We start from the raw sequence: 13,858 nt of genomic DNA on the forward strand, positions 1-13,858 counted from the left end.
GATGATTTATGTAAAGCAATTACTGTGCTGCATTCTGTAATGAGGCTGTTGTTTTTATCATATTTCATAAATCCACACATCTATCCCTTTGTCTAACAATTAAGTTTGAACTTTCTCTCACAGTGTGAAATGCAAAACAGAGACTCATGGTTACCATTTGAATATGGTGGTGGAATATTTAGTTTTTTAAGTTTACATCGGTACCGCGTTCAAATGCCAGAAGTAGATGGAAGTTAATTTTAGAAGGAGACTGGTGGTATTAGGAGTTCTACAAAAAGCACTACCTACAGGACATATGCAGTTCAGCTATTTAAACTGCAAACCATGTCAGAACTGTTTGCTGAAGCCTTTTGCTCATGTTTCACATCCAGTGAGAGGTATATTTGGGCAATGAAGAGGTTTGTTGTCACTGTATTAGTGCACTATTATTAGAATACAGACTTCCCCTCCGTCCATAATATCGGTCTTCCTGGCATAACTCTGTTTTGCTTGGTTGCACTTTAACACTTTCTCTAAACAAGTCCATTTATAGTCATGTACTGAAGTGGTAAGGTCTGTAATTTCGTTATTTCTGAAATTAGGCTGCTGTGGTGCCACAAAGCTGTGAAATTTCTTCCATCATAGGTCACGAATAGATGGTTTGGCCACACTGATTTTAAAATTGTTGCTTTGTTCTTCACTTTTTCCGTTGGGGAAGTGACACCGCCACAGACACTGTTACCTGTGGTGTCCGGTATACACGTTGGGCTCATGCAGCTCTTCTAGAAAGAGACTATTGTCACAGTTGGGTAGCCTGAAATCAGACAGAATTGCCTACCAGTTACAATCTGTTTCAGTCTCCTGTCAGATATTATTATTATCTCTACTATTTTAGATTTCCAAGGAGAAGGATGTTTTCCCTAATTAGTAGAGACCACTATATCCACCTAGATTTTAAGTAATTTTAGGTCGACACTGACACACTTTGAAGCAAACACAGTGGGGTGTTCCGGAGAGGCGTGACCTACAATGTTCAAATTTTTGGAAGGAGACAGTTATTGTCCGATGTGCAGGTCCAAATTAGTAACCACCACATTATAAATTTAAAAACTTACAGATCATAATCCTACTAAAGATGAAGCAAACACTCACATACATGTTTATGATACACTTATGATAGCAAAGAGCTTCACACAGTCAATTTCAGGGTTCACCATGTTGCTCGATAAGGATTCCTGCCTTAGTGGAGACAAAAACAAGCTCACTATTGGTCCTCTCCTTACCCATACCCTGCTGTGTTAAGATGATATCTTTCCATTATTTGCCAAAGGATGAATAAACTTGATGTTGTGGTAGGGTAGGGTATAGGCTATGCTACACATGGCTGCCATTAAAAAGAGTAACCAGAAAAAAGCAGAAACGGTTCTCAGGAATTCTTTTCAACTGTAGTGATTATTCTTTTGTCAGTATTCTTCAAAGATGTGCATTTAAAAAGTATTCATGCAACAATATTGATATATAGAGAAATACAAATCCACCCTTTATCATGGTGTACAACATGATGTAGCTTGATTTTTCGTAGCATAAGTCCTGCTCACATCCTGAATAGATCTTTTCTATTTATTTATTCACTTATGAATTTATTCAGGCAAAAAAAACCGTTCTCTCATGTCACAATGCCAGACTTTTCAGTCTACTCCACATAAACAGTTTAGTCTTTAATTATATATTTGTCTAAGGCAGGCCATTGTTCAGGATGGCTCGCTCTTTGATTTTTTTAACTCAAAAGCTATCATTCTGAGAGCTTTTTTTGCTTTGACATTCAGAGATGCGCAGCGGTGGTCTTAAAACAACAGATTGATGGTCAACCTTTCAGTGCTGGCAATTTTGTGCACGTTGTAGCTAAGCTGCAAGTCATTTCATATTAACTATATGTTAAGTCACAGTCAATGACGTCTTTGTTCTGTTTTTAGTCTTCATACATAAGCACAGGCTCAGAGGAGGTGAGAGGAATTATTTCAAGCTATTGGATTTCAAGCTATTGGAAGAATTGATGGGAGGGCTGAAAAAATACAGTCTTACAAAGTCTTCTTCATGTTTTTGAAATTGTCATATTTCAAAATTGGCTTATTATTTGAAAAGGCTGAATCATTTGGTAATAGCTTAAGGTCTTGTGACCTGTTAAAAGTTTGAATCGTGTCTCTAGCTGAAAGTATGCAGAAGTAGTTAGGTTGGAAAGAGGAATAAGATTTTGAAGAGTTGAAAGCACTTTCCATTCATTTGATGAATGGAAAAATTTGAAAAGGAAGTTGAATATTTAACCCGAAGTCACAATCAGTCAATGACGTCTTTGCTGTTCTGTTTTTGGTCTTCATACAGAAGCACAGGCTCAGAGGAGGTGGAGTCATGAGTGCACAAGAGGCACCCAATCCTGGAAAGGAGCCGGCAGAAGGGAGTGGGAGTGCAGTCGCAGACGCCTCTACAGCCAAGAGTACTAGTCCACCGCCTGTCACTGTAAAGAAAGAGCCGGGTACCTCAGAGACAAGCAACGGGAAAGTCGGTGATCCCAACCCAGCAGAGATCTGTGTTGTCATTGGAGGAAATGATGGAGGATCGAGTGGAGGTGGAACCCGTAGAGCTCAGACCGAGGGTATGTTTGCCCTTGGTACTCCTCCTCCAACGAAGAGCACAGACTCATGCATAGGTGTGTGAATGTGTACTGACTTACACCTGCATTTGCAGGCTCCTTTTTAAAAGTGATATCATATATAAATGAATAAAAACTCTTGTGCCAGTTTCAGAAACAGTACTTTTGTATACTAAAGATCAGTAGCTTTTGTTTAATGAACCAAAAATGAAAACTATTGACATGTCAACAAACAAATTTAAATGTAAATTTTCGGTCTGGCGAGCAGAAGTTTGGGATTGCAGAGGAAATCCTAGAAATGAATGTCTCAAAACCGTATTGAATAGCACAATTCTGCATGGCTAGCAATTGTGACATTAGCATTTTGTGCCATCTGGTCCATAAGAGATTTATTTATTTATTTATTTGCAAACTTGGACATGAAACGCTGACAACGTATGCAACGTGTGCAGCTGTATGTGTTGTTTTAATGTCAATGGTCGGTTTAGTGTAAACGTTTTATAGTATTTGGACCAGTAAGATATTGAGTCGGAGTAGCATCTTTCTTCTCCCAAGGCTGTGTTGGTTCGTTCTGGCTGTTGTAGTTTTTAACTGGAATTAAATTTTTTGTCACAAACATCAGTTTGGCCAAAACTTCATAGTACTTTAAATAGTATTTTGGCAGCTTACATTCATGGAACATAAAACAAAAATGGCAAAAATGATGGAATCGCCACACTTGCTGGATGTAGATAGTTTTTTTGTTTTGTTTAGTTTTTTTCAGATAAAGTAAAGGGGAAACCAAATAATCTCTTAATCGTGAGATATTGCTTTATTGCATCTCCTCGACTTTTATGGCGGCTTGAATTCTTCGAGGCATGGACTTTGCTGATGAAAATCAATATTCTTCATCAATCACATTCCAACCTTCTTGTTTGGCAGCTGACAAGTCAGCTGTGAAGGACTTAACTTTTTAATTGGATTGAGATCCGGATTGTTGGCTGGCCATGTAATCATCATCATCATCCTGAAAAATGACCTCTGCGTCGCCACATGTCACATCTGATTGATGGTGTGAATAGTGTCGTTCATTTCGTTGTACACCTGCGCATTTACTTACGAGATAACGACTGCCATCTCTCGTGGTCCTTTACCCACACCATGAATGATTGTCATCTTCGTATGTTTCATTGGGTCTGCACCAAACAGGAGTTTCAGCATCATCTCCTTGTCCAGTGCATATTGGTGATTCATCACTGAATATCGCTTTCATCCGATCATCCACAGTCCTTGATGGCTTCTCTTTAGCCCACTGTGACCTTGTTTTCTTCTGTTTAACTGAAAGGGATTGTTTTATGTTTGGCTTTTCTGGGGGGAAATCCTCTTTTCCTCAGTTGGTTTCTTACAGTTAGGTCACATGCTTTTAACTCTTGTTTCTGCCCATTTTAGATTTTTTTTTTAAATTGCTTTTGTCATGTATTTTTCTGTTTTCTGGTCACATTGCTTTGACTTTTCTATCCTGACGTTGTGACGTCTTCTCATTTCGTTTGTACTTGCTCCAAATTTGGAACACAACTGGCCGGTAACAACCAGCATCTTTTGCCACGCTCCGAGCTGAATTACCTTCTTTAAGGAGTTTTATAGTCCTTTCCATTGTTTCCACTGACAGCTCTCTTGTTGGGGCCATGTTTCCTGTCACTCAGCCCGGTGCAAACATATTGTTCAGTTCTGCTCTCTTTTAACTGCAAACTCATTTGCATTATTAGACCTGTGCAGACTTTGTTTTAGAAATGGAAATTGCAAGGTGTTTCCATGTTTTTTTTTCTTCACAGTTAAGGGATTCCATTTTCTTCTACTCTAATAAAAAAAATAAAAGAAAAAGAAAAAGCCTGTTTCTTTATTTATTATAAGGTATTTTTTTTACAAAGTCCAGATGTTCAGTTACTAAATAAAATTGTTTTGTCATATTTGTGTTTAAATTATTATTATTATTTTCTTTTGCTAAATAAAAAAAGCAGAATAAACATCCTCCAAAGTGTGGTGATTCCATATTTCTTTTTAAAATGTAGGCTTTTGGGAAAGAAGAAAAGCTCAGCAATGGAAGCGGGCTCTATGTGACCTACCCTCAGTAAATTAACCGGGCTTTCTAATTCCAACCTGCCGGCAAAGGGAAGTGTCTCAGAGGAGTCCAGGCAATTTTAAGTTGAAGGGCCGATGAGAGCATTTAATGAAATTGCATGAAATGCGATCTTTGTAGCTTTATGACAACATCAATCTATTTTTATGAAGAAAATTCAAGAAGCTAACGACAGTGAGACCTTTGCAAAGGTTTTGAGATTGATGGGGATGTTGTGATTGTAAAAGCGCTATAAATGTCCTAAAGAATGCATCTGTGTTAATGTAGTGCTTTGTTTTTATCACATTTGTTTGAATTTTCATGCAGGTTCGTACGTGTGTGGGGTATGTGGAAAGAAATACAAATATTATAACTGCTTTCAGACACACGTGAGGGCACACAGAGGTAAGACGCCATTTATTTATATCTTTTTTTTTCCCCCCAGTTCTCATTTTGCCATTTTCAAAACAGTTTGGATGCAGTTTTAAATGCAAACTAGAAAAAGCTGTGCCTGCGAAACGGCAGTGAAAATGCTGATGAAGCTGAATGGGGATAGCTGACCATGCTAAAAAAGTGGAAAAACTTTCAATTGATGGAAAACCAGTTGCTGAAGTCTTGGTTGAAGGAATTTGAAGTTGAAATGAAAATAGTGGAATGTTTTCAAGCTGTTGTAAGAACTGAAGAATTGATGGAAAGGCTTAAAAACTTCTTTTTCATGTTTTTTAAATATATATTTATATATGTTTAATATATATTTATAAATTGGCTTAATATTTGAAAAAGCTGAACCATTTGGTAATAGCTGAATGTCTTGTGACCTGTTTAAAATTTGAATGGCGTCTCTAGCTGAAAGTATGCAGAAGCGGTTAGGTTGAAAAGAGGAGGAAGAGTTTGAAGCATTTCCCATTAATTTGAAGGGTGGGAAAATTTGAATAAAAGTTAAAAAAATATTTTAAAAAGTATACAAGTTAGAAATACCAAAAGTCATAGCCTGAAATGTTAGAATAATATATAACAGGGGAGGTCCTCACAGTTATAGGAATATTTGTAAGCAGCGGCTTAACGAGCTGACACACACATACAGGTAGCAGGAGGAGTAGGAGAGAAGGCCCTGTAGTCAGCTGTAAGCACCCTTGATACTATGACGTCCTGAGAGAAAACTATAAGAGCCATGAAAATAATTTCAAGACCGTGAGCGCCAGAAGAGTTAGAGGAATGTGGTAATGTAGTTTTTATTTCAATAGAGTGAAAGATGTGGAAACAGGAGCGATTTGAAACACGTGAACCTGTCTGCTGGCCTCCAACCAATGTTCCATTAGAGTCGGTGAGGAAATTTGAAGACTTTCTATCACTTCAAGCCTCATAGCTGAAATTCTATAAATGTCAGCTCTTTGGTAGTAAGATTGGCTGAAAGAAGACAAATGTTCCTACATTTTAAGGTATAATTTGTTACTGCAAGTTAAACTGTATGAAAGTTAGAGGTAACAGTATTCAAATTGTCGAAACCCTACATTTAACGGCATGATGCAAAGATCGCAGGATAGCTTTACTTCAAGTTTCATGAATGGGCCAAATTTACAACTGTATTACATCACCTGTCGTTTTAACAACACTGTCTAAAGGTTTGTGAATTATGTATTTCTTTTTTTTAGATCAACCATGATAGTCTCACATTCTTGGTTGGCCATTTTTATTTTTTTTAATGTGCCAGGTGATGTCAGTTGGTGAAAGACCTGCTCTGCAGATAGGCCTTTTTTGTACCTTTAGGAGCCAATATGTTAAGAGCGTTGCCCTGGCAGTTTTCTGCAGAAATAAGAAAGATTTTCTATGAAAAGACATGATCTGTATGGGAGCAGATGTTGCATTGATGGTGCCCGGACAGATGCACAAGTTAGCAAAGCCGTGAGCGCTAATTATTACTCATACCATTACATTTTAAACTGTGCAATCTTTATTCACAGGATGGTTTTCTATCTAACCTTTGTCTATCTTCAATGAGCACATGCCCAGAGAGGGTAGTGGTATTTCTGGGTTTTATTTTTTAAGTTTAAATATATATTTAGTTTTTTAAAAAAAGGTATGGAGGTTAATGTTGCAGCCGAGGAAGTCACAGAGCAGATTGGTTGTTTTTGGTTAAGGGAGAGCGACCTCTCAGCAGTAGATGCTTAGTTTGTTGTCGAGTCTCTGATTCCACGATAGCAAAATGCAGTTTGAAAGCGCTCACTGGTTAAGAGCCACACTCCCTTCGTTTGGTCAGTGTGAACAAGCAAAGGAGAATAACAGCTGCATAGTGGAGTGCCATTTCTACAGCATTATATACAATGTAACATTACATTTCAATCCCATTATAACAGGAGTTCAGCCTCTTTGAGGTTTGTTTATTACACAGGTCACATAACTGACCTGTTGTGTGTTAACTGATTAATTGGATGTAAAATCATGTGTCAAAGTTTCAGCATTTACAAAGTAGACATTGTCTTCGTTGTTTGGAGTTCATTTTAGTGGTTAAACCTTCTTAATAACATTTTAAACAACATCCTAACTTTTTTTTTTTCTCCTTCCACTTGACAGTATTGTCGTAAAATTTGTTTCTTTCATATGAGTCATGCTTGTCCTGCCAAGAATTGTATCAGAGTTAAAAAACACTGTACTGCATTTTTATGTGAAACACAGTGGCGTTAATCTGTTGAAGTACATCAAGTCCTTCTTTTTTTGCCCCCCCCCCATTATAGAATCGGAGAGCATGGTTGGAGACGGTCTTCCTCAGGCACCCAACAGTAAGTACTTTTTGTTACTTTTCCAGGAAAGCCGCTTATTCAGGCTTGGATTACTTGTCTTCTGATTGGATGCCCTTCGATATCTGAGAAATTACAGTAATATTTTACAATAGGCAGTACAAGAATATGTCACTGAATGTCATCTGTCAGGACCAGTATTTATCAGGTCTCATACCATCACAGCAAAAGATTTGGACTAAAAATACTTGCACCTCAGACTAGTACTTGAGTTATTTTTAAATCTTCCTACACACTCGCTGCAATCATTGCGTCAATGTGAACGCTGATTAGAAGCTGTAGGATCAACGTGGCAGAGAGAACAGACAGAACACTCGTTTTATGCTGATAGAACAAAAGCAAAGTTTTTTTTAAGGTTTGCAACCCCGAATCGACAAAGGTTGGGATGCTGTATATGGTGTGCAAATCTCACAATCTTCGCAATCTTACAATATTCACGATGGAACATAGAAATCATGAAGAATATTAGCTTGTCCTGACCTGATGGCAGCAATTCATCTAAAAAACTAAAACTGGGCCAACAGAAGGCTAGAAAAGCAGCTGAAAGAACACATTTGACTGATATGCAACAGGTCAGTAAGATTATTGGGTATGAAAATAGCACCTTGGAGAGGCAGAGTCTCTCAGAAGTAAGAATGGGCAGAGTTTCAGCAATCTGCAAAAGCTGGTTAAATCTCAGTCATGCAAGGAAGAAGACAAATGTGAACATGATCCAGAAATGCAGTCGTCTTCTCTGGGCAGAAGCTCATTCAAAATGGAATGAGGCAGAGTTGAAAGCTGTTCTGTGGCCAGATTGTGTGATAGGGACTGGATAGTGTAGTGGTAAGATTGACACCTTTCATGTGGGTGACCTGGGTTCAAATCCCCTGCATTAAAGGTACTACTGCCAGTAGTACTTAGGCAAGACCCCTTTACCCCATCTGCCTACCTGTCAGTCGCTTTGGATAAAAGTGTCTGCTAAATACATAAACATAACATACCTAAAGAGAAGGGGGACCATCTGGCTTATTGTCCATGCTCAGTTTAAGAGCCTCCATATCTCATGGTATGGGGGTGCCTGGGAAAAGGAAGCTTGCACATCAGGAGAGCTGAAAGGTATATTCGCTTTTAGAGAAGTGTGAAAACATTTGGTTACACGAGAATCCTCTCTCAGACAAGTATAGTATGGAAGTGAACATTTGCGATGTAATGCAATGCAGATGTGCACACCGCCCCCTACCGAACAAGATGAAAACAAAAAAGCAACAATGGGCAGTCTTGAAGAAGAAAATGCAAATGCAAATGCAAATGGAATGACTGATTACTAATTTAGTTTATGAGTCAAATAATGCAGCCACATTCTTAAAATGGAAAAGCATTTCTGCATTTTAATTTGAATTATGGTCACAATTCGCTTCCACAGTATAGAACATCAATCCTATATATATCCTATATTACTATATTTTTGCAGCCATCCAATTCAAGATTTGCTAATATTTTTCACAAATGGTAAAATTCTTCACTTTCAGCACTCTGTATAAATACTACATTCTACTATGAATGAAATGTTGGTTTATGAGATTTGCAAATAATTTTTTTTTCTTTTTTTTTACATTTTAGAGATTCCCAAACTTTTAAGAAGTTGGGTTATGTAAGGAATTAAGCCCAATAATTCCAAAAGGCCTGTGACAGGATTAATATGTAGGCCAGATAGGCTGTGTGGCCAAGGAAGTGTTATTAGATTAAATTCTTGTGAGGATGGAAAATGCTGAGAAGCATATTTGGTTGATGCGGCATGTTTAGACCTTAAACTTGATAATGTCTGGCATATCAATTTACAAGTGTATTTTTAACTCTAATGTGGTTCTGTGAGCAGCTTAAGTGGCCCCAAAACGAAACCGAGAGAAAGTGATTTTATAGCCGAGGGACGGATAAATTAAGTAATTGCCCTCGGATGAAAACTGGAACTACATTTCAGTGATCAAACTAAGTTTAAACCTCAAGTTAGGGCAGCACGGTGACGCAATGATGTTTCCACTTTAACATCGACTTACAACCAGATTCATAGCTCAGAGATACTCTGGGCTTCTGCGATTTTTTCTTTTTTTTTCTTTCTTCTTCTAGTAAGAAACACAACATGTAGCGTTGTGGAGGAGGGTGTTTTGGGAGTAACATTTTCTGGGCTTCAACGAGATTTTGATACTTCGTATTAATGTGGGCGTTGAGGCTAAAACAGTCCAGCTGTTTAAAAAGAAGAAGAGGGGGGGGGAGGGGGGGGGGGGGGGGGGGGGTGCTGTGACAGCCTTGGGAATCTTCATGTACAAGTGAGACAGTGAAAATGCAACTCACTCAGGAAGTCTGGCACAGAGTGTGTTGAAATAATGAGGACTGACACAGTATTTAACACCTCTTAAAAAGTTCACCTTGGTTGCCATTTTGTCTTTCTTCGTGCTGATTTAACCAGGTTACGGCTCAAATGTAGAGTTTTGTTAAAGGGGCGAAACTCTGCGTGCATTTCTACAGCAGCAGACTTTACTATTTTAGAAGGTAAGAAATGACTGATTAAATATGTGAACGGGTTGTCAAATCTGGGTGGCTTTCCTAAGTATTAGGATTATTTTTGGAAACCCTGGATGGTCACATCTTTTGGGGGCTATCTATGCCTGTAGGGACAATAAAGGCTTTGGCTGAAGTTGCTCTTTTTGAAAGTGTGTTGTAGAGAGTTCAACCTGCAGGGACCAGCATCCATAGCCAATTACCCCCGCTGTTGACCTTTCATTGATTTACTTTGAATGTATCCTCACCTATGCCTGGAGCAGTGATGTTATTTAAGCTTTAATTGCGCTAACAAACGCCAAGAGTCCTGTAATCTGTGGAAAATAGTTCTAACCATGTTAATTGGTAGAAAAATGATGGAACATGTATATCACTGCAGCCTTGAGGCATTATAAGTGTAATTACAGCCAGGGACCCAAATAATCAATGTTACGGCCGTATTTCCTTATTTTCAGTTAAGCTCACGGCTCAGCCGTTTGGTGTGAAAAGAAGAAAATTGTTGTTTCAAATCGGCTGTGAAAATAATTCTGTGCTCCCTTGTGTCTCATTTCAGGGCAGCTGTTTACTCTGGTTTAGAGATATTGAAATTACATTTAGTTGGGGGAAAAAAAGAAGAAGTAAAAGCATAAAATCATTTTTTTTAAAGCAGAGCAGGACATCACAAAGATGTTTTTTTTTTTTTTTTTATTTGAACCCAGAGCCAAATGTTTAGATTTTTCTCCTGTTGAATGTTTTGTTCAGTATTTATGTCTCAGGTGGTCAGCCAAGAATGCAGCTGATTGAATTAACAGCTCCCCGTGAGAAGGGCTCGGGGAAAATTGAGAATTTGTAGCTCCACTGTTAAATGATAAGACATTTGCCATATGGGTGCGTGCTGAGGGCCCATTCGCAGGGGCAACATCAGTCAGACATATAATTATGAAAGACAAAAAACCTGAGCCAAGTGAAGAGATACGGTTAGAAATGCATTTATTTTGTTGTTGTTCTGTGCCGCCCTGTTCATGCAACAGATTACCTTCAGACAGGATCTGGTCAGCTGGAGTACAATCTGCCTCTTTTATGTGTTTTTTTTTAATTTTTTATGCCCTTAGCCTTTTTACTAATTTGTCTGTGAAAGCTAGGTCAATTTGAATATATAATGCGAGGCCATGTTTTAAAAACACATTGTGCCTGCACAGTTTGAGTGTTAATCTCACTTCTGTGCTGCTCTTTTAATTCTGCTTGCAGTGTGTTGCAAGCTGATGTATTTTTTTAGATGTAAAATGCAATTTGCCAGTTATTTCTCACTTGTACTTCATAAAGAATCTAACATTTATACATTTATATTTAAGTTTAATAAAAAAAATGCAGCTTTCTATTACTTTGGAATTAAATCTGCATACATACGTTTTCACCTTTTTTGTGGATGTAAAATAATCAGATTACTCTCATCTTTTCACTCAGTATTTCATCATCCCGTCTAAATTGCTGGATTGTCGACTTGCATGAAATAAAATCTTGTCCTTTCAGAAAGACCTAAAAACAGAATTCCAACTCCTGTTTTATGCAACTATACTGTGTAACACTTTTTAAAACTTCAGCAGTTTGAGGTTCATCTATGCACTTTATATGCATGCATGAGGTTCAGTTTAAGTACTGTCCCTCATCTTCTGCTCTCTGAACTTTAAACGGGGTATAAATGTCTTGATATTTTATTATTATTAAGTGAGATATCACTCCATTTGTCATCTATTAAATGTTAACGGGTGGTGCCACTTAATACTCATTGTCTTCTACTCTTTATGCGGATCAAATAGAAACTCTCTTGGTCTTTTTTTTTTTCTTCTTCTTTTTTTTTTTGTGTATCCGCAGGTAGTTTCCGTTACTCCTGTGACATCTGTGGCAAGAAGTATAAATACTACAGCTGCTTCCAGGAGCACCGTGACCTACATGCCGTTGATGGTAACCAGGGCTTTTTGCACAGTTTCCATCACAATTTAGTTTTTCCTTTTAAACCTTTGATCTCAGTTTGAAAGCCAGTTCAACACCAACCTGAACTTCTTCTCCTGATATATTGTCTCTTTTGTAATATTTAGCTTAATGTCATATTTTTTGTGTGTTCTAAGTTTATTCTGACTTCCACTGATTTTGCTAAATGACTCCTACCTTTGTACCTATGTAATAAAACCCCCCAAAATAGCAAAACTACTGTTTTTCGTACTGTTCAGACAGTTTTCTCATTTGCACTGCGTTGATCTGAAAGCTCTCATTGAGCCGACTCTCATTGGGTTCACAGAATAGGTGCTTTACAGCTTGTATTGGATCAGACTGTTTCCTACTAAATAGCATCGTCTTGTTCCAAGTGCCATAACATTTCTCAGGATATTTATCGTAACTGACTAGTTTTGGACAAACTATTACATGTAGTTTGTCTGAAGTTTTGGCAGATTATTGCAGAGAGGATCGCATCACACCCAGAAGAATTAGGCGGACTAATGTGACAGTGATGTCATGCAGCCATCTTGCTGCATACTTAACATTTTAGATGAAGAGTGACGATGACATTGGCCTCTCTCAGCTTCAGCAGAATTTACATTGAATGTTTTATCTGGTTATGGTTGAAAATGTAAAAAATGCAAGATTTTAAAAGTATTAAATGATATTTTGTATATTGTAAATTAATAGTAACTCTCAGGCATTCAATGCAAGTTTCCACTTAGCAGTTCTCTGCCAAATTTACAGTTGAAGTATCTTTTGTTGGTTGATTGTTAACCATCCGAAATGTCAATCAAACTCAGCTTCAGGGGCCAAATCTAAAAAAATAAGACTTTACATCATCTGCGATACTTTGGATCCACACTTAAATTAAAGTCGAGCAATATGTAACTTACAAGCTTCCATAAATCAGTCGGGTCATTATGTTGTTGGGAACAGGTGTTCCCTGAGCATACAGTTGGCAGTTTTATTCTTCATCTTCTCTCTTTTCCCCCCTTTCAGATCCGTATGAACAGGTAGTGCTGCCTGTGGATGGCCTTAAAGAAGAGGAGCCAGTTGAACCCTATCAGAAAATTGGACCAAGTAAGACTGTTTGATGTATTTTTTGTGTGTTTAAATTAGGGGTGTAACTGTACTTCTGATCAACAGTTCAATATGTACCTCGGTTTTAGAGTCATGAGTTGGTTTGTAAAAATGAAAAGCATTTAAAAGGGCCACAAGTCTGACTGTAACAGGGAAGGGACTCTCAGGAACAAATTACACAAAAGTTAAAGAGATTAATTCATTTTGTTCGTGGTTTAACTTTTTGATTAACATCAATTTCAGCTTTTTTGATCGGTTATTTATTCATTCAGTGGTCAGTCTATTATGGGATCTTTATAGGCTGAAGGATTTATCGAAACAAGGTAATTTTTTCTTGTGTTTTTTATGACAAATGACCCTTTTCTAATGATAAATGAGATGCAGCGATGTGACAGTACAGTGTTTCAGTCCCCTGGTGTTTTACGGCATGTTGTGGAAATTTGAGAAATGTTCTCCAGTTCAGGCGTCAGCCAGTCGAATTGTGAGACTGATCATGTGGCAAAGCTTGACTTTCAATAGCATTTCAAACGTCAGGAGCAGCCAAACGTCATCGAGCGTCAGTGCTTTCCATCTGTGGAAAAGAAACAACACATTTTTTTTTGTTTTTTTTAATTCCTTTAGTTGTCGATTCGTACCTAATTTCCTTAAATTGCTTTAAAACAAAGAAAAGAAAAAGGATTAAGCAAATAATTAAATGTCCACAGTTAATTAGATGGTTTTGTCCAATTAATTTGTCTGTTTGTAGTTCAG

At 37.7% G+C, this 13,858-nt stretch overlaps 1 protein-coding gene across 6 annotated transcripts in view; it reads left to right on the forward strand.

The window, feature by feature from the left end:
• Window positions 1–13,858, forward strand: part of znf618 (zinc finger protein 618) — a 40,188-nt gene that overhangs the window by 11,498 nt on the left and 14,832 nt on the right. For 4 of the 6 annotated variants that reach the window (XM_072372663.1, XM_072372666.1, XM_072372664.1 and 1 more), the window contains exons 3-7: window positions 2,359–2,683; window positions 5,049–5,126; window positions 7,454–7,498; window positions 11,903–11,992; window positions 13,028–13,108. In XM_072372663.1, the coding sequence (XP_072228764.1) occupies window positions 2,386–2,683; window positions 5,049–5,126; window positions 7,454–7,498; window positions 11,903–11,992; window positions 13,028–13,108 (592 nt within the window). In that variant the 5' untranslated portion in view covers window positions 2,359–2,385. The remainder of the gene's footprint in view (window positions 1–2,358; window positions 2,684–5,048; window positions 5,127–7,453; window positions 7,499–11,902; window positions 11,993–13,027; window positions 13,109–13,858) is intronic. The other 2 variants (XM_072372665.1, XM_072372668.1) reach the window with 1 other exon arrangement.

This window comes from Leuresthes tenuis, unplaced genomic scaffold (genome assembly GCF_036924035.1).
Source record: "Leuresthes tenuis unplaced genomic scaffold, fLeuTen1.0.hap1 SCAF_19, whole genome shotgun sequence".
NCBI lineage: Eukaryota > Metazoa > Chordata > Actinopteri > Atheriniformes > Atherinopsidae > Leuresthes > Leuresthes tenuis.